This window comes from Musa acuminata, chromosome BXJ1-7 (assembly GCF_036884655.1).
Source record: "Musa acuminata AAA Group cultivar baxijiao chromosome BXJ1-7, Cavendish_Baxijiao_AAA, whole genome shotgun sequence".
In the NCBI taxonomy this organism is placed as follows: Eukaryota; Viridiplantae; Streptophyta; class Magnoliopsida; order Zingiberales; family Musaceae; genus Musa; species Musa acuminata.
In genome coordinates this window covers 11,425,588-11,452,107 of record NC_088333.1, presented here as the reverse complement: position 1 = coordinate 11,452,107, position 26,520 = coordinate 11,425,588, and the positions used below count along the sequence as shown (strand labels likewise).

At 39.5% G+C, this 26,520-nt stretch overlaps 2 protein-coding genes and 1 pseudogene across 2 annotated transcripts; 2 read left to right on the top strand and 1 right to left on the bottom strand.

Moving 5' to 3' along the window:
- Positions 1–3,092: 3,092 nt before the first annotated feature.
- Positions 3,093–16,554, top strand: LOC103991671 (E3 ubiquitin-protein ligase SINAT4-like; annotated as a pseudogene).
- A 775-nt stretch (positions 16,555–17,329) lies between these two features.
- LOC103991890 (GDSL esterase/lipase At5g08460) lies at positions 17,330–19,775 on the bottom strand. Its single transcript, XM_018828796.2, is given in 5 exon segments — positions 17,330–17,683; positions 17,757–18,000; positions 18,933–19,172; positions 19,263–19,390; positions 19,478–19,775. Coding segments are annotated over 5 exon segments (1,140 nt in total). The 3' UTR covers positions 17,330–17,453.
- A 2,143-nt stretch (positions 19,776–21,918) lies between these two features.
- LOC103991670 (phosphatidylinositol 4-kinase gamma 4) lies at positions 21,919–25,297 on the top strand. The gene is made up of 2 exons (XM_009411196.3): positions 21,919–23,746; positions 24,745–25,297. The coding sequence occupies exons 1-2, from the start codon at positions 22,418–22,420 to the stop codon at positions 25,120–25,122; spliced, it is 1,707 nt and encodes a 568-aa protein (XP_009409471.2). The 5' UTR covers positions 21,919–22,417; the 3' UTR covers positions 25,123–25,297.
- The last annotated feature ends 1,223 nt before the right edge of the window (positions 25,298–26,520 follow it).

Below are 26,520 nucleotides of genomic sequence, written 5' to 3'. Positions count from 1 at the left end.
GCTATCCAAAATCAAACATCAGTTAGAATGGAGGTGGACTCGAAGAAGTGTCACAGAGACATATATACTGATTTTGAAGAAAATGGATGCAGATGTGAGGCGTCGGATTATAGGACTATGGGAATGGCAGCGTCATGGTACCGCAGAGGCGAGACTTTCGTGTAAGTCATTGATCCTTTGTTCTCATGGAGGGAGAGCATTTGGTAGTGAAAGGGGCCGAGGAGGTGGAGCATACAGAGGCAAACTCCAAGTACCGAGACAAAACTAAAGGATAGAGGCCAAGGAACTTCGTAAGACCGGTGTCAACGAGCTTCTCATCAAGATAGCCGAAAGTGAAGGACTTTGGGTCATGCAAGAGTACACGACCAAGGAATGAAGCAAGTAGCACGCGATGCTGTACCTTTGCTACTTAGTGGAGTATGCGGCTAGGTTGATGGAGAAGACGGTATAATCCCAAAGGCGACCAAAACTATTAGAGACTTACTCTAAGTTGTGGTGAAAACTTCCTGCATTCCAAAAGTTCGATGGCATTGAGAAGGTGAATCACAGTATCTAACTCAATGCAATAAGTGCAAACACTTCAAGTGCTTCAAAAGTGTGAGCAAAGAGCAGGCGAAGACCAGTAACCAGCTCGATGCATGAAATATAACCTCGAGGAGACAGGTGAATTCAAGTAATCTTTACCTTCTCAACTCTTAAGAGAGTGGACAAAATCGAGTACCCTAATTCTCTTATCTATCCAGCAGAAGAATTCGATACAGGTTCAAAGACCTTTCAAAGATAATGAAAAACAATAGTCTTTTACTGGGACGACTCGATCGCACCGTTGACGACCAACAAAAGAGGGACGACCGCGAGGAGGGTGAAGCCGCGGGGCCGATTCATCGTTACAAGTCGCAACCCACCCCCCCCCCCCCCCCCCCCCCGAGCTCGAAGGGATCGATCGGAACGAGGGGCAGCGAGGCTCTGCGTCCCTTTTTTACCTCTCTGTAGGTTCGGGCTGGACAACACTAATGTGGGAAGTTGCGCCGTGTTAGGACGACTCAGTGGACTGGGGCCCATACAAGAATCCGGACCCATTTACGACACATGGCGATCCACGTGACTCCCGCCATGTCTCTGTCCACGCGTCGCTAGGTGGATGGAAGACCTGACGAGTCAGCTTAACTGAAAGTGTCCTTGACGAACAACGCGAACTGAACGGTATACGCACATTCGCAGTCTGATTACCGAGGCAGTGTAACGGAAATTGTGTCGCAGGATGGACATAAACTGCACGGTAGTAACACCGTAGAGGCAAGCCATTTTGTAGCGCCAACGAACGGGACTCTCTTCCCCCATTTCCCACTTCTCGCTCTGTTTCCGGCGCTTCGACTCCTCTCATCTCTCGCTCTCCCATTCATGGTCGGAGGTATTCTCGTGTTCTCCACCGTCGTTCTTGGGGTCAAAGTTCGTTCCCGCGGTCGACGGACTCGTTGCAGGAGGTATTCTCTCTCGATCTTCGGATGCTCGCTGCAGCTATGCAACCTTGCATAGTTACGAAGCATCAAGAAAGTCAGATCCAGCCGGAACCTTCTTTCTTGATGCCATTTGCCGCACCTTGTTGTTCTTACACGGTCTGCATTAGGTTTTCGTGTTTATTAATCGTTTCTTGGATGCGAGACGGTTCGCACTGTTGTCGAATGAACCACGCGTCGAAGGTATCAGCGCGACAAGAAAATTCCACCGCATCTCGTCGTTGATTATTTCACGTGGGCTTGCTTTCTTTTAGGTTTTGTATGTTTCTTGGTCGGCTTTCGGATCAGAGGAGGCGTTTAATCTGTTATCTGATGATGGTTTCAAGGTTTTGGGAGGCTTTTGCTGGCTTTGCTTGTGAAATGTTGGTTCGTTTTCTTGCTGCATGCGTTCTATTTGTGATTATAGGATTTCGCTGTTCTTGATGTTTAAGCAACCAGTTCCGAAATCATTTTACAAAGAGAGCGGGTCAGTCTTGGAAAACCTTATTAGTTGACTTAAACGCATCTACGTTAATAAGCTCATCATTCAGCATTTGGAGAGTCATTATACTACTTGGCTTTCAACTCAGCTCATCATCTCCAGCTGCCTTGGTATCACATAAAAAGTTGTGTGTGTTGTGTGTTCATAATTAGCAAGTTTTCTTTTTTTTTTTGCAATTTTTATGCTTCTTGTCTTTCATTTTAATGGAAAAATTGCATAGATATATGTTTCTCAAAGTTACTTCTCTAAATTTAAATTTAGCATGAATATCCAATATATAGCTGATACACTATGAGCACACAGACATACAATATTTGTCTCCCATTGCTGTTCTTTTTATTGGATGCATTGAATCAGAATTTGGGAGTCGTATTGCCGAACAGCTGCTTTATTTTGAAAAGGTGAAGAAGCTCCCCCTCCCTGGAAGAAGCCTGGTCCCTGCTGCATAGCTGAGGAGACATGGAGTCGGGTAGATTGCAAAAGCTATACATTGACTTCGCATCAGTAGTCTTCCGTGAGGGGTTTCTGGACAATCAGTACACACAGTTGCAGCAGCTGCAGGATGAGAGCGAACCTAAGTTTGTTCTTCAGGTCGGGACTCTTTTCCTTGAAGACTCTGAGAAGCTCATCAATGGACTACGCTCTATCCTAGATCAGCAGGACGTGGACTTCGAGAAATTGGATGCCTGTGTCCGCAAGTTGATGGGCAGCAGTGCCAGCATAGGTGCTAGAAGAGTAAAAAATGTGTGCATGGCCTTTCACACTAGCTGTAAGAAGGGGAGCAAAGAAGGTTGCCTCAAATGTCTACAGCAAGTGGCGCAGGAGTATCTCCTGGTGAAGCGCAAGCTGGAAACTCTGTTCAAGCTGGAGACGCAGATTCTGGCTGCTGGTGGATCAGTCCCTTTGTTGTCGCAGTAGCAACAATTGTTCGTGCCAAAGCAGTTATTCATGCTGTTTGCTGCTTGTCATTGCTTTTGCATCTTCCTGTGGCCCACTCACGTGGAAACGTCTCTTTTTGAGTGACTAAGCAGTCAAAAACTTGTGGTGTTTCTCTGACGTGCTAAAAGTATAAGGTGGTTCCTCGATTGAAAACATATTGAGAAGTCGACAGTTCAATTTGGTGTCTCATTTCCATGCAACGTTTAGTGTTACTTCGATTTAAATGTGCTTGCGGCGACCAAGGCATCTGCGAGCGACGCTCCCGCTCCCGAAAGGGGGGAGAGAAGGGTGTGGAACTCGCATTGCAATTTTGGCAACGCGTCTTCCCCGGCGCGAGAGAGGGCAGGAAGAAGGGGTTGAATCTGGAAAGGCGCTTCCATTTTGGTTCTCTTTGGTTTATTTTGACCGATGGAATCGGATACTATCGAGTGCATCTCCGTGTCGGACGGGATGGTGGACGACGACGAGGTCGCCCATGTTCCCCACCCCTTCTTGAAGCCCCACGGCGATGGGAACGGAACTGTCATCGGCTGCGCCGGCGGCTTTCCGGCGCCGGTTATAAGCCCGGTGACTAGGGTGCATCAGTTGCTGGAGTGCCCCGTCTGCACCAACTCGATGTACCCCCCGATCCACCAGGTTAGAGTTGCCCTATTTTGAATTTTCTTCTCCATCCTGGTCGTTGGGGTTGGGTCTCTAGGGATTGTTGTCGGATTTAATTTCTTGGCTTGTATTTCGAGGGAAATCGAAGTGGTTGTTGGTATAAAGATGTTATTTATGGCATTGTTTGCGTTTTTTTTCTTCTTTTGATTCGATTTGTCGAGTTGAAGTGTTCGGAGTGGTTTAGTTTCGGTGTTTTATTGTTGATGATAAATGCGTGATTTTTTGTGTCTATTTTTGAGTCTTGACGAAATTTTTGACACAAAGGTGCAACCTACACTTTTAAAATTTCTTCTGTTGAGATACTTCAAAAGTTAACGAATCTTCATTTTTACGGTTTAGGCATGTGCATCTGAATGATTATTGATACATAAGTGAATAATTTGAATGCGAGAGGCCATCATCGTTTCAAGTTCTTCTACATCACACGGGTCAAACCCTGGGTTTCGGGGACTGCTGCACTTGAGGTATTAACGTGGAAATCACCAAGAAGATCTACATAGCACCTTCATACGATTTTTTCCCTGATATTAAAGAACGATATGCATATTAAGAATTCTAGTATGATTTGTGACATAATAGTAAGTGTTTAAATGAATTGGATTTATTGTAGCTTGATTTGTATTGCGGGACTGCATATGCAATTTGGAGCAAAAGGCTTATCGAGTCTAGATTCCCTGTCCCTTTACTGGGATGCTTCCTATCAGTTTCCAATTCTAAAAGGCTTCTCATCTGTTAATGAGTTGCTTCTCCATGTAAGCACCCTGAGCTCTTAAGCTTCAGGTTTTCCGGGTGGCTGCTGGCTGTTATGACGATTCTTTGGTAGGAACCCAAGTAGTAAGCCTTAATCAGTTAGTAATCTTTTAAATTCCGGTACCTACTGTAGTATCCAGGTCCAGGTCCTCCTCCTACTGAAGGAATTTCCTTGTGCAGTAGATCTAGGTGGAAGAGCATGTTGTTGATCGACTACATACGTCTAAACTGTAAATCTTTTGCAGATTTGAAATACATGTTCTGTCACAAATTGCTAGCTTCTGCTGCATTCCATAGTTTTTTCTCTAAACACATCATTGTTGTGAAGTACTTGCTATTCCAGGTGTTTGTGCCCTTAATCATCTCTTCCTCACAATTCTTATGCTATGTCTCCTGTATTTCATGTTTATCTCATTTTGTTGGTCATACCTCCACTTCTTGATGACTTGGATAGTTGGATATCTTGCTTTTCATCTTTCTGCTTTCCTAAACTTCCTTTTTATCTTTTTTTTTTCAATAAAATAGTTTCTTTTCTCTTTTTTGGCTCCCTGTTCCTCTACCGATGCTCCTTTTATTTTGTTGTGTTATTTCCTACTCTTCTGTGTTTTGTTACTCCTGTTCCTCTCCTCCTGCTGCCTTCACTACCCTTTTCTTTTGACTTCCTGCTTTGCCGCTTCTCTACCCTCTTTTCTCTTCCTGCTTTCGTATTCCTATGAGAAATACTCTGTTTGATTTTTTGACCCCATCATATTCCTTTTGGTCTATAATTGTCATTATGCTCTGTCCTTCCTGTTTTCCTCTTTCTTCTTTTTTCCTATCAATATTTTCCTTCTTTTGGTACTGTGCTCCTTTTCTGTTCCATTCATTTGCATGCTCATTCCCTCCTCTGGGCTGTAAGTAATTTTCTTCACAATTAATCATTTTTTCACAAGTCAAATAAAAAGTGATGCTTCCTTTTCTTTTTCATCACTCTAGTAATCATGTTGTCCTGTCACATCCTGGATTTTTTATTTTTTATTTTTTATTTTCACACAGGCCAAATAAATAAACATCACTTTATTCATCATCTATAACCATTTATTATAATTCATTTATTCATCAAATTACAAATAAAAAAGTTAACTTCAAGAGTCATCCAAGTGGCTCTACCTAGCGGTAGAGGAAGGTTCGCTCTCCACTGGAATCCGATTTAGTACTAGAGGGAGGCTGCTCTGAAAATCAAAAACAAAGAAAATTCAGCAATGCTGAGTAGGAATCCCAAAAGTCAAATCAAAATAAATACATGATCAAAATTCAATCAATCATCCCATTGGCGTATATCAAGTACCCGAAGGAGCACTCCCCCAACAGCGGATGGAGAGGCTTTATCCTACGGGATGAGTTTGTGTTCTCCCAACAGCGGATGGAGGCAAACTCATATCACACTCCCAACAGTGGATGGAGTGGTGTCCCAAAGCCGCCAAAGTGGGGACACGTTCCTCCCAACAACGGATGGAGGAACCGTCCAGCCGCCACGTCTGACGGCCCGCTAATCCCCGAAGGGAATCGCCCTACCTGCTCTCGGCAGGAAAATTATAGAATCTCACACTAGTCATATCCATTTCGGGATGAAATAACATATTTAAAACATCTCTTTCAAAAATCATCAATATCAAATAATATAAATTAACCCTCAATTGACTTGAACTCTAGTTCAATTGGTCCAATTGAACTCAATTTATTAGGACCTAACTGAACCGATCTCTAATCCTTATTTAACTGATCTGGAACCACCCTAGACTAGTATAATTTGGATTATATTAGGTTCAATTTAGGTTAAACTAACTTGAATAAGTCAATCAATTTGGAATCACCCTGAATTGATCTAGACTAATCAAGCCTAGTTTAGTTCAATCAATACTTGGGCTCAAATCCAACAATAATATTGAGCTAGATCAAGCCAGCTCATCTACTAGTCATGTGCATTATACATGACTGGGCATGCATCACACAAAGCTGGCCCAACCTTGGCACATGGACTGGTCATGTGCATCATATGTGATCGCCCATGATGGTTAGGCTGGGTTAGCCTACGGGCCAAGGCCTAATCCGTGGGTTGGGCCTGGCCTACGGGCTGGGCCTGGTCTATTGATTAGGCCTAGCCAATAGGCTGTGGCCTGACCTATGAGTTGGGCTTGGCCTGTGAGCAATTTCAATCCAAATAATATATAATTTTATACCGCAACATATATTTATTAGCAATATAAACAAAAAAACATAATAACGCATTGAATGATAGACAAGGAGATAAGCTTTAAAACAAGGAAATAACATTCTAATTTAAATGAAAATCATAATACATTAAAAGACATAAACTTTAATATAATGAAATAACATTCTAAATTCACATAAAAATCATGCTTTCAATACATATAAAATTTCAACATATTCTAGTCAAATTCTAAATCATTCAGAATAGGATATTTTAAATTTCATATTAATGAATATCACAAAAGATTTTAGATAATATATTTTAATCTAATAATATTTTAATCCAGATAAGATTAAAGATAAACAGTAATATCAAAAATATCAGATAAAACATATAAATTTTTAACATCTTTAAATCTATAATAAAAACTTAATCATGGGTCAACATTATACAAGTGATTACTTTAATGTAATAATAAAAAAAATTTAACATTTAAAGAATTGATACATATTTTTCAAACTACAAGTTTTTCAACTTTCAAAGAATCAAAATAAAAACTAAAACTTTTAAATTTAAGAAAGGCAGGGAAACCTACCTCTTGTCAACAGGGTGTAACTCCTCGTTCTCTTGTCAACAGGATGTAACTTCTCGTTCCTCCCGCTGCCAGGCTCGACTAGGTGAGGAACGAAGGAGAGAGATCCCTCCCCTTTAAATAGGAGGAGGTGAGCCTCTATTAAGGGAAATAAATTTTAATTTTCGTATTTATTTAATATAAATTATTTTCATTTAATATACTACCAAATATGATATCATCATATTTGGAATACTTACTAGTTATTTCCTTAATTCATATCAACAAACAAGGAAGTAGATTAGGATTTCCTTAAATTATAATAACAAGTAAGGAAAGAAAAATCAATTCCTAACTTAAATATTTGATGTGATTACATTTCTCCCCTCCTATAGGAAATTTGGTCCCCAAATTTAGCTTACCTTAATAGAATAGATGAGGATACTGCTCTCGCATATCTTCTTCTTTTTCCCATGTTGCCTCTTGGTCTGAATGGTGTTGCCAACAAATCTTTACCAAAGGTATAATTTTGTTCCTTAGAACATGTTCATTTCTTTCCAAGATCTGGGTTGGTTGTTCTCTAAAAGTGGCATCATCTCGTAATTGTAAAGGTTGGTAAGATATGACATGTGATGGATCCCTGATATATCTTCGAAGCATTGACACGTGGAATACATCATGGATGCTAGCCAAAGCCGGGGGCAATGCCAATCTGTATGCTACAGGCCCAACCTTTTGTAAGATCTCAAATGGGCCAATAAATCTTGGGGCTAACTTTCCCCTTTAACCAAACCTCATAACTCCCTTGGTTGGCGACACCTTTAAGAAGACGTGCTCACCAACTTCGAACTCTAGATCTCTTCGCCTTCGATCTGCATAACTTTTCTAACGACTTTGAGCTGTTAATAATCTTTGGCGTATAATTCGAATATTATCAGCATCTTTTTGAATTAATTAAGGCCCCAAAAGCTTTCGTTCTCCCACCTCATCCTAATATACAGGTGATCTGTACTTTCTTCCATAAAGAGCTTCAAATGGAGCCATCTATATGCTAGAGTGGTAACTATTATTATAAGAAAATTCAATTAGATGTAAGTGCATATCCCAACTCCCACCAAAGTCCAAAGCACATGCTCTTAAGAGATCTTCAAGAGTTTGTATTGTCCTTTCAGATTGGCCATCAGTTTAGGGGTGAAAAGCTATACTAAATTTTAACTGCGTGCCCAAAGATTTTTGTAGACTTCCCCAAAATTTAGAGGTGAATCTTGGATCTTTATCTGAGATAATGTTAACTGGCACCCCATGATATCGAATAATTTCCTTAATATATAAGCTTGCTAGTTTATCCAATGAATACTTTTTGTTAATAGGAAGGAAGTGAGCAGATTTAGTAAGTCTGTCTACTATTACCCAAATTTCGTCATATCCTTTCACAGTCTTGGGTAATCCTGTCACAAAATCCATAGTGACTTGCTCCCACTTCCATTCAGGAATTGAAATCCTTTGCAACTTTCCCGCAGGTACTCGATGTTCTATCTTCACCTGTTGACATATCAGACATTTAGAGACAAACTCTGCTATATCTCTCTTCATACCATGCCACCAATAGTTTTGGCATAAATCTCGATACATCTTAGTAGTCCCGGGATGGATATTAAATTTTGATCTATGTGCCTCATCTAATAATTGCATCTTTACTGGATGGCTTTCGGGAACACAAAGTCGATTGTGGAATGTAATAGAACCATCTTCGACTTGGAGGAATTCAGGTCTAGATCCTTGAGTTATTTCCTTAACTATCATTTGAAGATATGTATCTTCCTTTTGACCTTCTTTAACCTTTTCCACCAAAAATGATTGTGCCATCAAACACATAAGAAAACCTTTATTTATCTCCGATAAAAGTTTAAGTTTTAAGTCTGTTAACTCCGTTATCATAGAATTCTTTTGAATATTCATATAGGCTACAAGACTGTAGGTATTTCTGCTTAAGGCATCAGCAACTACATTAGCTTTCTCAGGATGGTAGTTGATATTAAAATCATAATCCTTTAGAAAGTCCAACCACCTTCTTTGTCTCATATTTAAATCTTTCTGTGTGAAAATATATTTGAGACTCTTATGATCTGTGAAGATTTCGAAAGTCTGTCCATATAGATAATGCCTCCAAATTTTCAGTGCAAAAATGATAGCTGCTAGCTCTAAGTCATGAGTAGGATAGTTCTTTTCATGAGGCTTTAATTGCCTCGATGCATAAACAACTACCATCTCGTTTTGCATTAGAACACAACCAAGCCCTTGTAGTGAGGCATCACTATACACTACAAAACCTTCTCCCCCTGAAGGAATCACCAAGATAGGAGCACTGGTTAGTTTCTTCTTCAATTCTTGAAAACTTTGTTGACATTTATTATCCCACATAAATTTTATGTTCTTTTGTGTCAACTTGGTCAATGGTGCTGCTATTTTTGAAAAGCCTTCTACAAATCTTCTATAGTATCCAGTCAAACCCAAGAAGCTTCTAATCTTTGAAACATTAGAAGGCTGCTTCCATTTTATCACAGCTTCAATCTTGTGAGGGTCAACAGATATGCCAGCGCTCGAAATTACATGACCAAGAAACATAATTTCATTGAGCCAAAAGTTACATTTACTTAACTTGGCATATAGTTTCTCTTGCCTTAGGACTTCCAGAACTGTCTTAAGATGGTGTTCATGCTCTGCTATGCTTTTGGAGTAGATCAAGGTATCATCAATAAACACAATTATAAATTTATCGAGATAAGGGTGAAACACTCTATTCATGAGATCTATGAAGGCAGCTGGTGCATTTGTGAGTCCAAAAGGCATTACTAAGAATTCATAATGACCATATCTTGTTCTAAAAGCAGTTTTTTTTTTTTTGTACGTCTCCTTCTCTTATCTTTAGTTGATGATACCCAAATCTTAAATCAATTTTCGAGTATACCTGAGTACCTTGAAGTTGATCAAATAGGTCATCTATTCGGAGAAGGGGATATTTATTCTTTATGGTCACTTGATTGAGTTGTCTATAATCGATGCATAGTCGCATAGATCCATCTTTCTTTTTCACAAATAGGATAGGGGCACCCCAAGGTGATACACTGGATCGAATAAAACCCTTGTCCAAATGCTCTTGGATCTGTTTCTTTAACTCCTCCAACTTAATTGGTGTCATTCTATACGGAGGTTTAGAAATAGGTGCAGTGCTAGGTAAGATCAATTGTAAATTCAATCTATCTATTTTGTAGTAGTGCAAGTAGATTTTCGGGAAAAACATCTGGAAAATCTCGTATAATGGGGATGTCCTTTAATACTGGCTTCTTAGATTCTTCTCCAAAAATAAAGGTCAAGTATCCCTGACATCCTTTGAGTAATAATTGGGTAGCACTCAAAGCTGAAATAATATAAGGGAACTTTTCCTGAATCCCAATGAACTTGAAAGATGGTTGATCTAAGGGTGAAAAAGTAATAGTCTTTCAGAAACAATCGACACTTGCATGGTATGTTGAAAGTTAGTCCATACCCAAGATAGCATCGAAATCTTAAAATTCTAGTATAATAAGATCTACTAGCAAATCATGACCTTTAATAGTAATAACACAGTTTCTATATATCTAATCAACTGTCAAAGAGTTTCCAACTTATTATTTGTATGAACACCTCTCCGAGTGCGTACACTAGTAGCATTGCGACCATGAGCACCCCGAGTGATAAAACCACTAATCTTTGGAATTGGCTCTATTACTCTTATAATAGGTTAAAGACAATCATTGGTTAAAGTCAATCAAGGGACCTAATACACCTACAGGCCCTAGACCATGCTCTGATATCATAAGAATTGTCACATCCTGGATTTTTTATTTTTTATTTTTTATTTTCACACAGGCCAAATAAATAAACATCACTTTATTCATCATCTATAACCATTTATTATAATTCATTTATTCATCAAATTACAAATAGAAAAGTTAACTTCAAGAGTCATCCAAGTGGCTCTACCTAGTGGTAGAGGAAGGTTCGCTCTCCACTGGAATCTGATTTAGTACTAAGAGGGAGGCTGCTCTGAAAATCAAAAACAAAGAAAATTCAGCAATGCTGAGTAGGAATCCCAAAAGTCAAATCAAAATAAATACATGATCAAAATTCAATCAATCATCCCATTGGCGTATATCAAGTACCCGAAGGAGCACTCCCCCAACAGCGGATGGAGAGGCTTTATCCTACGGGATGAGTTTGTGTTCTCCCAACAGCGGATGGAGGCAAACTCATATCACACTCCCAACAGTGGATGGAGTGGTGTCCCACACCCGCCAAAGTGGGGACACGTTCCTCCCAACAGCGGATGGAGGAACCGTCCAGCCGCCACGTCTGACGGCCCGCTAATCCCCAAAGGGAATCGCCCTACCTGCTCTCGGCAGGAAAATTATAGAATCTCACACTAGTCATATCCATTTCGGGATGAAATAACATATTTAAAACATCTCTTTCAAAAATCATCAATATCAAATAATATAAATTAACCCTCAATTGACTTGAACTCTAGTTCAATTGGTCCAATTGAACTCAATTTACTAGGACCTAACTGAACCGATCTCTAATCCTTATTTAACTGGTCTGGAACCACCCTAGACTAGTATAATTTGGATTAGATTAGGTTCAATTTAGGTTAAACTAACTTGAATAAGTCAATCAATTTGGAATCACCCTGAATTGATCTAGACTAATCAAGCCTAGTTTAGTTCAATCAATACTTGGGCTCAAATCCAACAATAATATTGAGCTAGATCAAGCCAGCTCATCTACTAGTCATGTGCATTATACATGACTGGGCATGCATCACACAAAGCTGGCCCAACCTTGGCACATGGACTGGTCATGTGCATCGTATGTGACCGCCCATGATGGTTAGGCTGGGTTAGCCTACGGGCCAAGGCCTAATCCGTGGGTTGGGCCTGGCCTACGGGCTGGGCTTGGTCTACTGATTAGGCCTAGCCAATAGGATGTGGCCTGACCGATGGGTTGGGCTTGGCCTGTGAGCAATTTCAATCCAAATAATATATAATTTCATACCGCAACATATATTTATTAGCAATATAAACAAAAAAACATAATAACGCATTGAATGATAGACAAGGAGATAAGCTTTAAAACAAGAAAATAACATTCTAATTTAAATGGAAATCATAATACATTAAAAGACATAAACTTTAATATAATGAAATAACATTCTAAATTCACATAAAAATCATGCTTTCAATACATATAAAATTTCAACATATTCTAGTCAAATTCTAAATCATTCAGAATAGCATATTTTAAATTTCATATTAATGAATATCACAAAAGATTTTAGATAACATATTTTAATCTAATAATATTTTAATCCAGATAAGATTAAAGATAAACAGTAATATCAAAAATATCAGATAAAACATATAAATTTTTAACATCTTTAAATCTATAATAAAAACTTAATCATGGGTCAACATTATACAAGTGATTACTTTAATGTAATAATAAAAAAAATTTAACATTTAAAGAATTGATACATATTTTTCAAACTACAAGCTTTTCAACATTCAAAGAATCAAAATAAAAACTAAAACTTTTAAATTTAAGAAAGGCAGGGAAACCTACCTCTTGTCAACAGGGTGTAACTCCTCGTTCTCTTATCAACAGGATGTAACTCCTCGTTCCTCCCGCTGCCAGGCTCGACTAGGTGAGGAACGAAGGTGAGAGATCCCTCCCCTTTAAATAGGAGGAGGTGAGCCTTTATTAAGGGAAATAAATTTTAATTTTCGTATTTATTTAATATAAATTATTTTCATTTAATATACTACCAAATATGATATCATCATATTTGGAATACTTACTAGTTATTTCCTTAATTCATATTAACAAACAAGGAAGTAGATTAGGATTTCCTTAAATTATAATAAAAAGTAAGGAAAGAAAAATCAATTCCTAACTTAAATATTTGATGTGATTACATGGCCTGTCCACATATAGTAGGTTGAGATTTTTCCTTTTGATAACTGGTAGCATACACTTTTTCGTGAGCTAATAAAGTTTGTTAACAATGGGTTCTCAGTTTCCTATTGGATGTGAAATTTTTTTTTTACTTGCAGTAGTTAAATTAAGTTGTGCATTTGGAATTTATCAGTAGATTTTTATCTTTTAAATCAATTTCATCCATCACTTGAAGCTGTTTCTATTGTCCATCCAGTTACATAACAAATATAGCTTTTCTTACCCATTGATGAATGATTGTAACTTTACTTTAATAATCAGAGATTACTGAATTGAAAAACATGCACTAGCTTCCTTTTGGTTGGGGATCAAAATAATATGATTAGATTATTTTAAACCATACAAATCATGTCCTTTTTTGTTTATATGGTGCTTCAGTGGGTTAAAAGCGGGGATAAAGAGTAGTATCCAAATTGTTCCATCTAGGTTGATTATTTTTCCCTAGTTTACCATATTATATTTATTTTTACCAAGAAATTATAACTTTTATTACTTAATCATATTTTGTGACTTAAGTCTTATAACCAACAGAGTCATTCTTTGTAACCATACAATAAATTCTGGTGCTACTGTTATATGGAAAATGGATGTAATTTTTTATTATATGATTTTTGCCTTCATATGATGTGATAGAAAACAAAAACGAGACAACTGTCCAGATGCCTTTAATTGACATCTAAGGAGACTATAATTCTCAGTGGTGATATTTTGATCATATAATTTTCTTATTTATCTTTTAAAAATTTGTCTATTGATTCAATAACTAATGGTATAACACCCAGATTAGTCTTATATCAGCGATAACAAGACTAAGATTGGCTTAAGCATTATGACCAATAGCTTGGGTCAAACGAAGTTGATAAGCCAATTAGTCAATCAGGCCCGAGTCATGATATTTGGTATTAGAGCCGACCTAGTATTTGGGCATGATGAGATGGCTCAAGTAGGAAAGGGCTACCAGTGAATGGAGTCAAAGGACTCGTTACGGCGTGCAGTCACCACTGGGTTATGTCTCACATGCACCATACTAGGATTTGATTTAGGATATGTTGGGTTTTGATGATGACATCAAACCCTTGAGTATGAGAGATTATAACACCCCGATTAGTCCTACATTGGAAGTGACCAAGGCTAAGATTAGCTTATATTGGCTTGATGAGCGAATTGCTATCAACTTCAGCTTAAGCATTATAACTAGTGGTTTGGGTCAAACAAAGTTGATAGGCCGGTTAGCCCATCAGGCTCGAGTCATGACATTCGGTATCAGAGCCGACTTAGTATTTGGGTATGGTGAGAGGGCTCCAATAGAAAAATGCTACCTGTGGATGGAGTCAAAAGACTCGTCATGACATGGAGCCACCATTAGGTTACGCCTCATATGCACTATATTAGGGTTTGATCTAGGATATGTTGGGCTTTGATGAGGACGTCAAGCCCTTGAGTGAGGGAGATTATGACATACCGATTAGTTCTACATTGGAAGTGGACAAGACTAAGATTGACTTATATGGGTCTGATGAGTGAACTACTATCAATTTCAGTTTAAGCATTATGGTCAGTGGTTTAGGTCAAATGAAGTTGATTGGCCAATTAGCCCATCAAGCCTGAGTCGTGACAAATAGCATCTCATGCATAGATTCGTGCTGGGTATTTGCTTATCTTTTTCCTGCTATGCTTTAAGGAAACTTAATATCGAAAAATTCACTTACATTGTAGTCATTTTTTTGTATGATGATATTGGAAATTCAGTTTTGTATATCGTTGAATTGAATTACAACATCTTTGTGCTTAACCTTCTGATCATAAACTTGAATCCTTAGTTAATCTACATGTTGAGTCTTGTTTATAGAACACAAGCAGTGATCCATCATACATTAATTCATGGTGAGCCGTAAATGTTTGCTTGGAAGCAATAAGAGGTGCCACTTTATCTCTCTATCTATGCTGTATTTGGCCTGTACTTTTCTCCCAACATTTGCTGTTAGCTAGTTGTGGAACCTTTTGTTACCTTGCTTTTTTTTCTCAGTACTTTCAATATGCTTGGAGTTGCCTGCAGCCCAAAATTTTTGATGCTCAAGACAAAGGTTGATTGTGATGCTTAAGAAGTTTTATGTTCTTTCATTTTTTTTTGGTAAGTAAAGCAGACTTTTTTACTTGGGATATTTATTGTATGCTTTCAAATATCAAATTCTCTGGATCTATAACTCTTACATATTATTATGAGTTAAACCAATTAGAATATTTGCAGTGCCACAATGGACACACCCTATGTTCAGCTTGTAAGTCAAGGGTACATAATCGTTGCCCCACATGAAGGCAAGAGCTTGGAGACATCAGATGTCTGGCCTTGGAGAAAGTGGTGGAGTCACTCGATCTTCCTTGCCGATATTTTTCGCTGGGGTGCCCTGAAAGTTTTCCATATTACAGCAAACTCAAGCATGAAGCTCAATGCGATTTCAGGCTGCACAACTGCCCCGATGCTGGTTCTGAGTGTTCTGTTGTTGGGGATATTCCATTCCTCGTTGCTCATTTAAGGGAGGAACACCAGGTAGATATGCACGTTGGTTCTGCATTCAACCATAGATATGTGAAATCCAATCCCAGAGAGGTTGAAAATGCTTCCTGGGTGTTGACTGTAAGTATGCTAAAACATCCCAAAGTTGACCTATTGTGATTAAGTAGGGTTGAAGTCTCCTGTTGAGTTCTTTTAGTTAAAGCGTGCTGTGTATGAACATGCTCTTGGAGAGAACTTCATCGGCTGTAGGATGATCATACATGGTTTGAATTTACTGTACTGTATACATCCTGTTTAGTCATGTCATTCGATCTATTTTCTCTTTGGTATCATAGCATTTGCTCTATTGCGTTCTGTCACTCTCTCTCTCTCTCTCTCTCTCTCTCTGCAGGTGTTCCACTGTCGTTTCATGGGTGATGAGAATGAAGCAATGCACTATAGCTACAGCCTTGAAGTTGGTTCAAATGGCAGGAAACTTACGTGAGAAGGCACCCCTCGGAGCAATTGTGACAGCCACCAGAGTTCGAGACAGCCATGACGGTCTCATGATTCAGAGGAACGTGGCACTTCTCCGGTGGAGACAGGAAGGAGCTGAAACTGCGGGTTACTGGTGGTCGCATATGGAAGGAGCAGCAGAATCTCGATAGTGGAGCATGCGGTATTGAATCCCTGTGACTGATAGTCCACAAGCTTTTGTCACTGGTTGTGATTGTGCGAAGCAGGTGCATCCATGATGCTGCTGCTGTCAATATTTGGCTGTGCTTTCCACTGTTCGGTTGAATTGTTGACACGAAGGATATGTATGTATGGATATAATAAGCAAAGCTTCTTCTCCATCTTATCTCGGTGTTATTCTGAAAGAGAGCATTTTCTTTTTTTTTTAATCATGTTATTTCATAGTGTGTCTTTCTTGGATGCCGGAATATCTATCTGTAAATTTTATGATTGATGGACGACTATTATTTGGTTATCTGATAGCAAATCACATCTTGATTTGTGTCCATTGCCTGTATAATGATTTTATGGGTGCAAGATTCTACATTAGGAGTATTTGATGTGTGTAGGCATGTTTTGACTTCTCTTACCGATAGTTCCAAAATTGATGATTTTGATTTCTTAAAATTAAGAATCAAAATTCGGTTTTGGAACCATAACCGGAATCGGTGGTTCCGATTCAAACCATTTAATTTTTATTTATTTTTAATTATAAAATTTTAATATATATATATATATATATATATTGAATAAAAAAATTAAAAGTATAAAGCCTAACCACCTGAGCCAACGAAGGTCAACTCTAAATACGGTAGTGTGGTGTCGGTGGACCCCTCCTTTGTATTCTTTTCAGGGGGCAGATAACTTGACGGTTAGTAGTAGAACAACAATGGCATAAATAGAAACCACATAAAAGAAGCATGAACAATCGAAATGATCTCCAATATTTAGAACGTAATCTCTCTTTCTCTGCTGACTTCGCATCAAGATGATCATAGATCAGACTCTTTTCAACCTGTTAAAACTTCCAAACAATTTTGTTAACGTTCCACGGAATCTACCAAACATTCTAAATGACTATATTTTGACATGTAGAAAAACTGAACATCGTCGAATAAGATTTTCTCAGTACAGGAAAACAGTAGAAACACACGTGTTAAAAATATGACGACTCACCCAGTTATCAATCTTTCATGAGCTGTAGTAGTCATTGAAGTTTCTTCTTCTTCTTCTTCTTCTTCTTCTTCTTCTTCTTCGAGCTTCCAGTAAGGTGTAGCCAGCTAGTGGTTAGCTCTAAGCATGTCCTGCAAGTTCACGGGATAGCAGATGGACGCATGCTTGCTGTCCCACACATCATCCGCGATGATCCGGTTGACTGCATCCATGGAATGGAAGTCATCCCACCACACATGGGTCGAAGCATTGCTGCAAGCCATCTCCGGCAGCAGGCACATGATGAATCCTCCCTACTTCCCAAGACCGCAGCAAGCATCGGTGACTGTCTGGAAACCTGCGAGGAACGGAACGGTGAGCTAACGAGCTCCGCTATTTCCATGCTAACTCATAACCGATAACTCACTCACCGTAGAGCTGGCGATTGGTTAGTATGTCCATGGAGCCCTCAAAAGCATCACAGAAGGTGAAGGTGGCATTTGGGAGCTCATGCACCATGTACCTCATGGCATAGTTGAACTCCATCACCACGTTATTGATTGCATCAACACACTCCCCATTCTCACTGGCGGATAGCCACAGGTAGTGAGGAGTGCAGCCAATCGGAGCCACCCCCGTGAGCACCACTCTTCTCACGGTCTTATCAGACAGACTCTGCAGTCATGAAACAACTTAGCAGAAGCCAAACACAGCCCAAGCACAGGAAATAGACACACAAAGCTTTCTCCATCTCAAGTAACAATACCTGATGCAGAACGCAGACCTAAATCGCACTGGTATTTGGTAGTGAAGCTCAGAACAAATTCAATGATCAGCAGACCATGATAAGAAATTAAGAGAAAACAATTTAACTTTTCTAGAGATTTCATATCAGATCTTTTCAGAACAGGAAGTCATTGAAATCAAGGCATAATCACCAAACATGTTGTTAAGTCTTGTAAATAATATGGACTCCTTTCCTACTAGCTTTGGCCATTGTAATACTAAATCGTAATATCGGTTTCATGAGTATGTCTAATTTATCTTGTACTTGAGAAAATTATTAATTCGTATCACATATATTAGACCCTTTCCTAACAGTTGGAATTAGTGACAACTCAATTCTTATCACATATATTAGACCCTTTCCTAACAGTTGGTATTAGTGACAACTCAATCAAAATATTTATTATAGGCCATATCCATATGTCAAAGTATAGTTGGGACACTTTGGAATCAAATTTGAAGCCTTCCAAATCATTGACTAAGGAAACGCTAAATGCAGCCAAGATTCCTTTGGGTGTGACAATCTAGTCAACCATAGCATTCAATAGCCATTATCAAAAATTTATAGAAAAGATATATTAGGTGTATGGATGCAAGATCAACATGAACTCTGCAAAATTAAGGAATTTAACTAAAAATGTATTCTTTTCCTAGTCTCCGAATTGATCACACTATCAAAAGGCAGCATTTGCTCCACTAGAAGGTTAAATTAGTCAAGACAATCAGTAAATAATTGATCACAAGTCAATGAGCAAAATGGAATAGGAAATGACAATATATATGCCATAGCTAGAAAGGGCGCTTTGAGGAAGGAGGTTGACCTTGAGCGCCTGCTTCAAAGTGGTCACTAGGAGCTGGTTGAACTCCCATGGCAGGTACAACACCTGCGCGCTCGAAGTATTTTGCAGGTAGTAATGTATAAAGTCATTGCTCCCGATCGAGACGTAGAACACCGACTTCGAGATGAGGTCCGCCGTCGCCTCCTCCCCTAGGCTTAGCTCGAACTGCTGGAAGGTGTCCGATACCTGCTGGATCTGCTGCGACAGAGAAATGTGCTGCCCCTGCCGCAAGAACGATGAGCATTTGAGACCAAATCCGGCGGCAAAGTCTCGTCTACCTCAAAGAAGATATCAATTGGGTAACGAACTCACCAAATCGGAATCGCTCGAGAAGAGGATTCCGGAGGCGGCCGACGCGTAGTTCACCCCGCGGATCATGTCCTCGATCTTCCCGCTCCGGCCCAAGAACGGAGGCACGAAGGGCAACCCCAGCCGGACCGCTGCGTCAGATGAGGAGAGGGTGGGTGAGAACGGGTCAAGAAATCGGAGTTCTTGAAAAGACGGGTTCTTTGACTAGGGTTGCCGACCGAGGTAGTCGACGATGATGCGGCCGGTGGGGCGGTGGGTGTCGAAGTCGCGGCCGTAGGGGGGTCGATCGGCGCGGGCGAGGGTTCCGAGATAGTTGTTGGTGCCGGAGTCGACGATGGAGTCTCCGAGGACGAAGAGAGCGGGGACGAGGGGGAAGGGCGATGGCGAGGGCGGCGAAGGGCTGGAGGAGGCGACGAGGACACCGGACGAGGTGCGGCTGCGGCGTTCTTGGAGAGAGGGGGAGGGGAAGAAGAGGAGGAGGAGGAAGAAGAAGAGGGGGGGAGAGGTTGGCGCCATTTCGCTGCTCGTTTGATTGGGAAGGCCGGAGACTAAACGGGCGGTGCGGTGGTTTGCTTGATAGCTTACTTATGATCGGTTGTTGACCGTCCGATGGGTTTGAGTTCTTGGGATTCGATCACAGCCTTTCGATTGAAAGATCACGACTGCTAGAATGTCTCGAATATGGGATGTAAAGAAAAATGGTTCATCAAATTAATATGTTAGTCTCTTTATTAGATTGGATTATAATAAATAGTATCAAAACGAAGTATATGTCGATTAAAAGACTTGTGAATGAATTATGTTGGCCTGCTTTGAAGAGTGCGACTTTTGTAATCATCCTTTCATCACTAACATCAAAATAAAATAAAAAAAGGCAGAGAAAAGAAAATTATTAAATAGTAATATTATTTAAAAATTATATCAAGTGAAAAATACCAAAAAGTATGAGTGTCTATGGAAAAAGAAGATAAAAATAATTTTTTACGAAGAATTCAAAAATCTTAATTCTACTCAAAAGTTTAAAATTCAAATTTAAAGGTGGAAGTCCCAATTAGTTTTATCCGTTTAGTTAGTTACCTTTAATACAAAATGATAGAATATATAAATATATATAACTTATTTTTTATAAAAAATAATTTTTTAATACTCAAAATCTCTCTCAACACTACTAATAGTTATAATAAAATTGATCGATAAAGACAGTTAATAGAATCGAAGCAAAAGGGTAAATAGAGACGAAGATAATATAGTCTCATAATTAATACATATGATCATGATAACACAAATGAGATATGGTTAACACGACAATAATAGGATGCATGTGACCACATGATGATAAAATATAAATATAAAAGTAATAAAATTTTATGAATAAAAAAGATATAATTATGATGTAATAAAAATGATGAAACAAAGACGATAAAAAGGAAGCGATGGATAATACACTCCCAAGGAGACGTAAGGCGATAATAAATATTTAGGATATTAAAAAGAAAAATCATAAATAAAAAAATAAAAACTGAAAATACCTTTTGGGATATATATATATATATATATATATATATAGAGAGAGAGAGAGAGAGAGAGAGAGAGAGAGAGAGAGAGAGGAGTTGGTTGGCAACTACTCGGTTGCTTCGTTCGCTTTCTGCTTCCGAGTGATTCCAACGCAGCTCAAGAATTGTTTACTCATTAGAGGTTTGATAAATGTAGTTTAAATAAAAATTAGGTAGAAAGGAAGACAGACAAGGAAGCAAAGCAAGGAATACTGACACCGCAAAGGCAAACTAAGCCCATGGTTTACAACATATATTAATATCTTAAATAACACTAAACAAATATCTTAGACACCTGATGATCATGCTTCCATCATCGATCTTGATGCTTTGTTTCTACGGAGAATATTCTTCTTTTATAACGATTCAAATATAAAAACATCCCTCACATGTTGACTGCTTCCATTGTGTCGAGATGTACCACAAAGAACGAAGGGTCAAAGGAGCGGGATGAGGGCGAGGATTTATGACTTGGAGATCACGTTGCTGAACCAATCCAGATGGCCGAAACTTCCCGACGCGCTCTTAATTATCGGTTGACTTTTTCCATCCACCGTAACAGACGTCACTACTTACGCCACGCTCGTCTCCTCCTCTTACTTCGATCACGGACGCTAACATTTTAACCGTCAATTTTTCTTTATAAGTGATGATCTAAGGTTTGGGTCCGTCCATTTTGATGATGTAATGATTTTTATTTAAATACTTCTTATACTGTTATTTTCTCGTTGGCTGAAATGATAGGTTTACAGATTAGTCTTTGCTTGCATCGTATTTACATTTTGCCAGCTGTGAAGATGACTGGGGGTTTGCAAATTACTATTTGCTTCTGCATCACATTTGCGTCTTACTAACTGTGAAGGTTTCATATTTTTATGAGATAGATATTAAGGGAAAATCCAGACATTTTGACCCGAGTCAAAATTAACTCAAAATGCTGTGCTTTTTTTTTGGCACCATAAACTACGAGGCCTCCTCAGGGGTAGAAGTGGCAATTCATCTCGACTTTCCAAGAAGCTGCCTGCGTTGGGAACCGGCGCCTCGCTCCACTTAACGCCGTCAGTTATCTACCATGCCGTTAAGTCTTGGTCTACCCTCATAAGATCCACGAGCCTTTCCCTCTCCTCATTTCTCTGATCGAAAGGAAGCAATCGGGGCAGGAAGATTAGTTTCGGCGTTCGGATCGAAGCCCTCGCCCATTGATTGCGCGTTTTCGGTTCTTCCTCTCCGGTGAGAACCGATCGCCAAGGGTCGATCTTCCTCCGTCTTTTCTGCCCTTTTCTGGGTAGAAATCAGCCATCGATCGAAGGAAACCCTGATCGCTTCTTTTGTTCCCTTCTTGCTGGTTTTGCTGAATTTGGAAGGTTCAGTGTAGGGTTTGTTCTCGATGCTGGAAGCTTCCCTTGGGTCCTTGATGGGGTTGTAGGATCTGATCAGTTCTTGGGATTTTTATTTGGGCGTCGCTTCCTCAAATCTGTGGGGAGCAGATGGCCGTAGTCGAAGATGGGTTGTAGCGTTTGAAGGAAAGACTCTCGCTGTTCTTTTTCTGCCTTCCTTCTTAGAGGCAAAAGGGGCTTCTGTGGTCATCTTAGTTTGGGAACGACGATGTCGTCGTCCGCCCTCGTCGCACTCAGCCCCATCCGGGACGATTTCCCGCTGTCCCCTGTACGTTTCGACGGCAGCTGGTCGCCTCATTGCTCATCGGAGTCCATCCTGATCTATCTTGCCGTCCCTGGGTCGTCCGTGATTCCGATGCAGGTATCGGAGTTCGATTCGATCGCCTCCGTGAAGCTCCGGATCCAGAACTTCAAGGGTTTTGTTGTCAAGAAGCAGAAGCTGGTGTTTGATGGGAGGGAGCTGGCGCGGAATGATAGCCTTGTTAGGGACTACGGCGTGACTGATGGCAATGTCCTGCACCTTGTAATTAGGCTCTCCAATCTCCGTTGCATCACTGTAAAAACCACCTGCGGCAAGAAGTACAACTTCCAAGTTGAACGGAGCCGTAACATTGGGTATATCAAACAGCAGCTGGTTAAGAGGGGAAAAGATTTGAGCAGTCTTGTGGACCATAAGCTCATATGTGATGGTGAGGAACTCGATGATCAGCAAGTGATTGATGACATCTGTAAAAACAACAATGCTGTCATCCATTTGCTGATCTGCAAATCCGCAAAAGTTAGGTCAAAACCTGTTGAGAAGGACTTTGAGGTGTCAATAGACGCTCCTGATGTAGTAGATGATCTTCAAATAGTTGCTAAGAAGGGACCAGATTCTTGGATCGACCCAGTTGTTGTTAATCCCAAAGTCGATTTGTCTCCGGTGATTATGGAACTAGTCCGGTCTACCTCTGCAGGGCTGGAGAAGGGTAATCTACCAGTCATGTCTTCAGAAGGTTCAGGGGGAGCCTACTTTATGCAGGATGCTCTGGGCCACAACTATATTGCTGTCTTCAAGCCGATCGATGAGGAACCAAGAGCTGAAAATAACCCTCGAGGGCTTCCTTTATCGACGGATGGTGAAGGGTTGAAGAGGGGAACACGTGTTGGAGAGGGAGCAATAAGGGAGGTTGCAGCATACATTCTTGATCATCCTGTCAGTGGAAGCCGCTTATCTGATGAAGCAGGGTTTGCTGGTGTTCCTCCGACGGTCATGGTGCGGTGCTTCAACAATGGTTTCCATCACCCTGAGAATCGTGGGTATGTGGTCAAGAATTCCAAGATCGGATCCTTACAGATGTTTGTGAAAAACAATGGAAGCTGTGAGGATATGGGGCCTCGAATGTTCCCGGTTGAGGAGGTTCATAAGATTTCTGTGTTAGATATACGCTTAGCAAATGCTGATCGCCATGCTGGAAATATTTTGGTCTGCAAGGATGAGGAAGAAGGGAGGTTTCTCTTGGTTCCCATCGATCATGGATACTGCTTGCCTGAGAATGTAAGTATTTGCATTTATTTTTGCGATGAGCGGTACTTTACTATTGTCTTGATGTACTTCTGCCTGGTTTGTGCTTTATCTGTTGTTCGAGAAAGCTGAGTTGATATTTAATTTGAAATATTTCATGCTTGTTGTTCTGTAAGACTGCATCATAAGTAGAGCAATCAAGCTCCAGAGCCGCCTTTTCCTTCTTTCTACCTCAGCGCCCATCTGTTTCCATTAGATGACCAAGATTTAGACTAGTAGGCATGTTTGGACACAGTACTTAAATGATTATGTCCCTGAGAATGATAGATACTTTTCATTTAAAGCCTTTTGTCCGCATTCATGGAGGTATAGCTGTATACGTTTAGTTCACTCAAGCAAGGTAATTTGAAATGATGATATCTCATTCTGGAGGATTTTTAAGTATGACTCCATTACCCCCAATAATTCCTAAAGTGTTTGTATGCTTGCTTGACCTAAAACCGTTTCTTATGTCCTTAAGTGTCCTGAAGGATGATTCCATAACAGCTTCTTTAACTATATTAAACTATTCTTATCCTAAAAGAATGTCTCAAAAGCACTGTAGAATTTCCCTCTAGGAGCTATTAAGCCTACATGCATTGCTGTTTTAGCCGACTTCCTCATCTGTGACAATATCTGATCCATTCTGTCCACCATTACCTTACATATAGTTAGTTATACACACAAAATAGGCTCCTCCTGATTTGACATGACCACATTCTTATCCATATTGGGGAATCATGATGGTGTGATCATTTCAGATAAACTAATCAGTGTGAGATTGGAACTTCTGCATGTTTGTGATTCATCTTTTTATTAAATTTGGTGAAATTTCATATCTTCATGAATTCATGGTTTCATATGTTTTTCTTCTTGCGGACAGCCATCTGGATCTTTAATGTTTTCTTTCTTGAGGAAAAAATCCAGATTGGTTTGTCCATGTATGTTTGGTGTTACATAATTGCTGAGCTTTAACACATTTGTTACTGCAGTTTGAAGATTGTACATTCGAGTGGCTCTACTGGCCTCAAGCTCGCCAACATTTTAGTGATGCAACCATCAATTACATAAAATCACTGGATGCTGAAGAAGATATTGCTCTCCTTAAATTCCATGGGTGGGAACTTTCACCAGAATGCTCTCGCACCCTTCGCATCTCAACCATGCTTTTGAAAAAAGGTGTAGAAAGAGGACTCACACCCTATGATATTGGAAGCATCATGTGTAGGGAAACTGTTAATAAGGAATCAAAAATTGAGGAGATAATCTGTGAAGCAAAGGATGCTGTTCTTCCGGGCACTTGTGAGACGGTGTTCCTGGAGTCTGTTTCTGAGATCATGGATTGCCACCTTGATAAACTTTTATCATAGTTTGACTGGTTACTGTTTCATATTCATTTATGATCAGATGTAAGTATGCGAACGAGCAATAGAACTATGGATGGTATGATTGTTGTAAGCATGAAGGCCACCCTATCAGTTACGTTGATATGTTTCATTTCATGACTATTTCACTTTGCACTTAATAAATCCTCGACTTTCAATATGTCATATTTGTTTGATGAAAAAAGTCAAGCTTGTACGACGGTACATATTATTTGAGTTTGCTATTTTCTTGAAGGTCATTGTAACATCCGAATGTGTTTTCTAGAAAATAATTCTGGTGTTTTTGATATAATCTTAGTTGTTTCATTACTTGGTTTGTTCCATTTTTCATAAATATACAGATATTTTGAAATAATTGACTGTTTAGTTAAATATATTGTCATTCGATGGTTGGTGCCATCTCAGAGAAGATCACTGATACGTTTCTCTAGTGATGTGCCAGCAATGGTTTTACTAGTTGAACTAACTCTCCAGATAAAAAGTTTGTTCAACAGTAAAACCTCATTTCTGAGTGGTAGCTGATGATACATATCTATCTATAGTTAGTACCAGTTTTTGATATTTGAGGAAACCTTCTTTCAGTCCTCAGAATCTACGCAGAGAATTTTAAAGAGTTCGATGAGTTGATTACCAGTTGGGTTACTCAAAAGCTAACAGAGTGAATGTTCTTTACAATCCATGGACACATTAAAACTTGGAAGTGGTCTTTTTCTGGAAGTAGTAAATTCTCATGATGGTTCTGAGTATTAATTCTTTGGCAGAAATAGTGGAAGGGTGATTTTATGTGAATTTTCATCTTCTAGTTTCTCGGATATTGAATTTGTTCCTTTCAGGTATTTGCTTAATTTTATAACAATACTTGGCCATGTTTATGCTATAGTAATAGTTCCCACATATTACAACTTTTTTTAACTTTTAAGCTGTTCTCATGTTATATTTATCCTTATGACATGTCCATATTTTTCTCCCTATCCTTCTCTTCTGCAAGTCCCAACTGATAAGAAGCATCAGATCTGCTACATGTCTATAGATTGCAAGTCACTAAAATGTCATGTACCTTTTCTTCACTAACTACTGAGGCAGTGCATTCATTCTCCTGGTTTTATGGTGAGGAAGAGAGGAGCTTAAAGCTGTACCCATTTGGGAGAGTTTTCAGAATCAGAAACACGGATGGATGAAAGGAAACATGATCTGTGGTCGGCTCAGTTCATCTTTCTAGGCTTGTGCTTGCTGGATATACATGCATGCATGCATGAACCAGCATTTGCTTGCTGGTAATTACTGATCCACAAAAGCTTAGTTGAGTCACTGCAACCAGGAACATGAAACCATCCCTTCCACGGAAGAAACAAAGGAAGTGAGGAATCCATGCAGCTACCATCT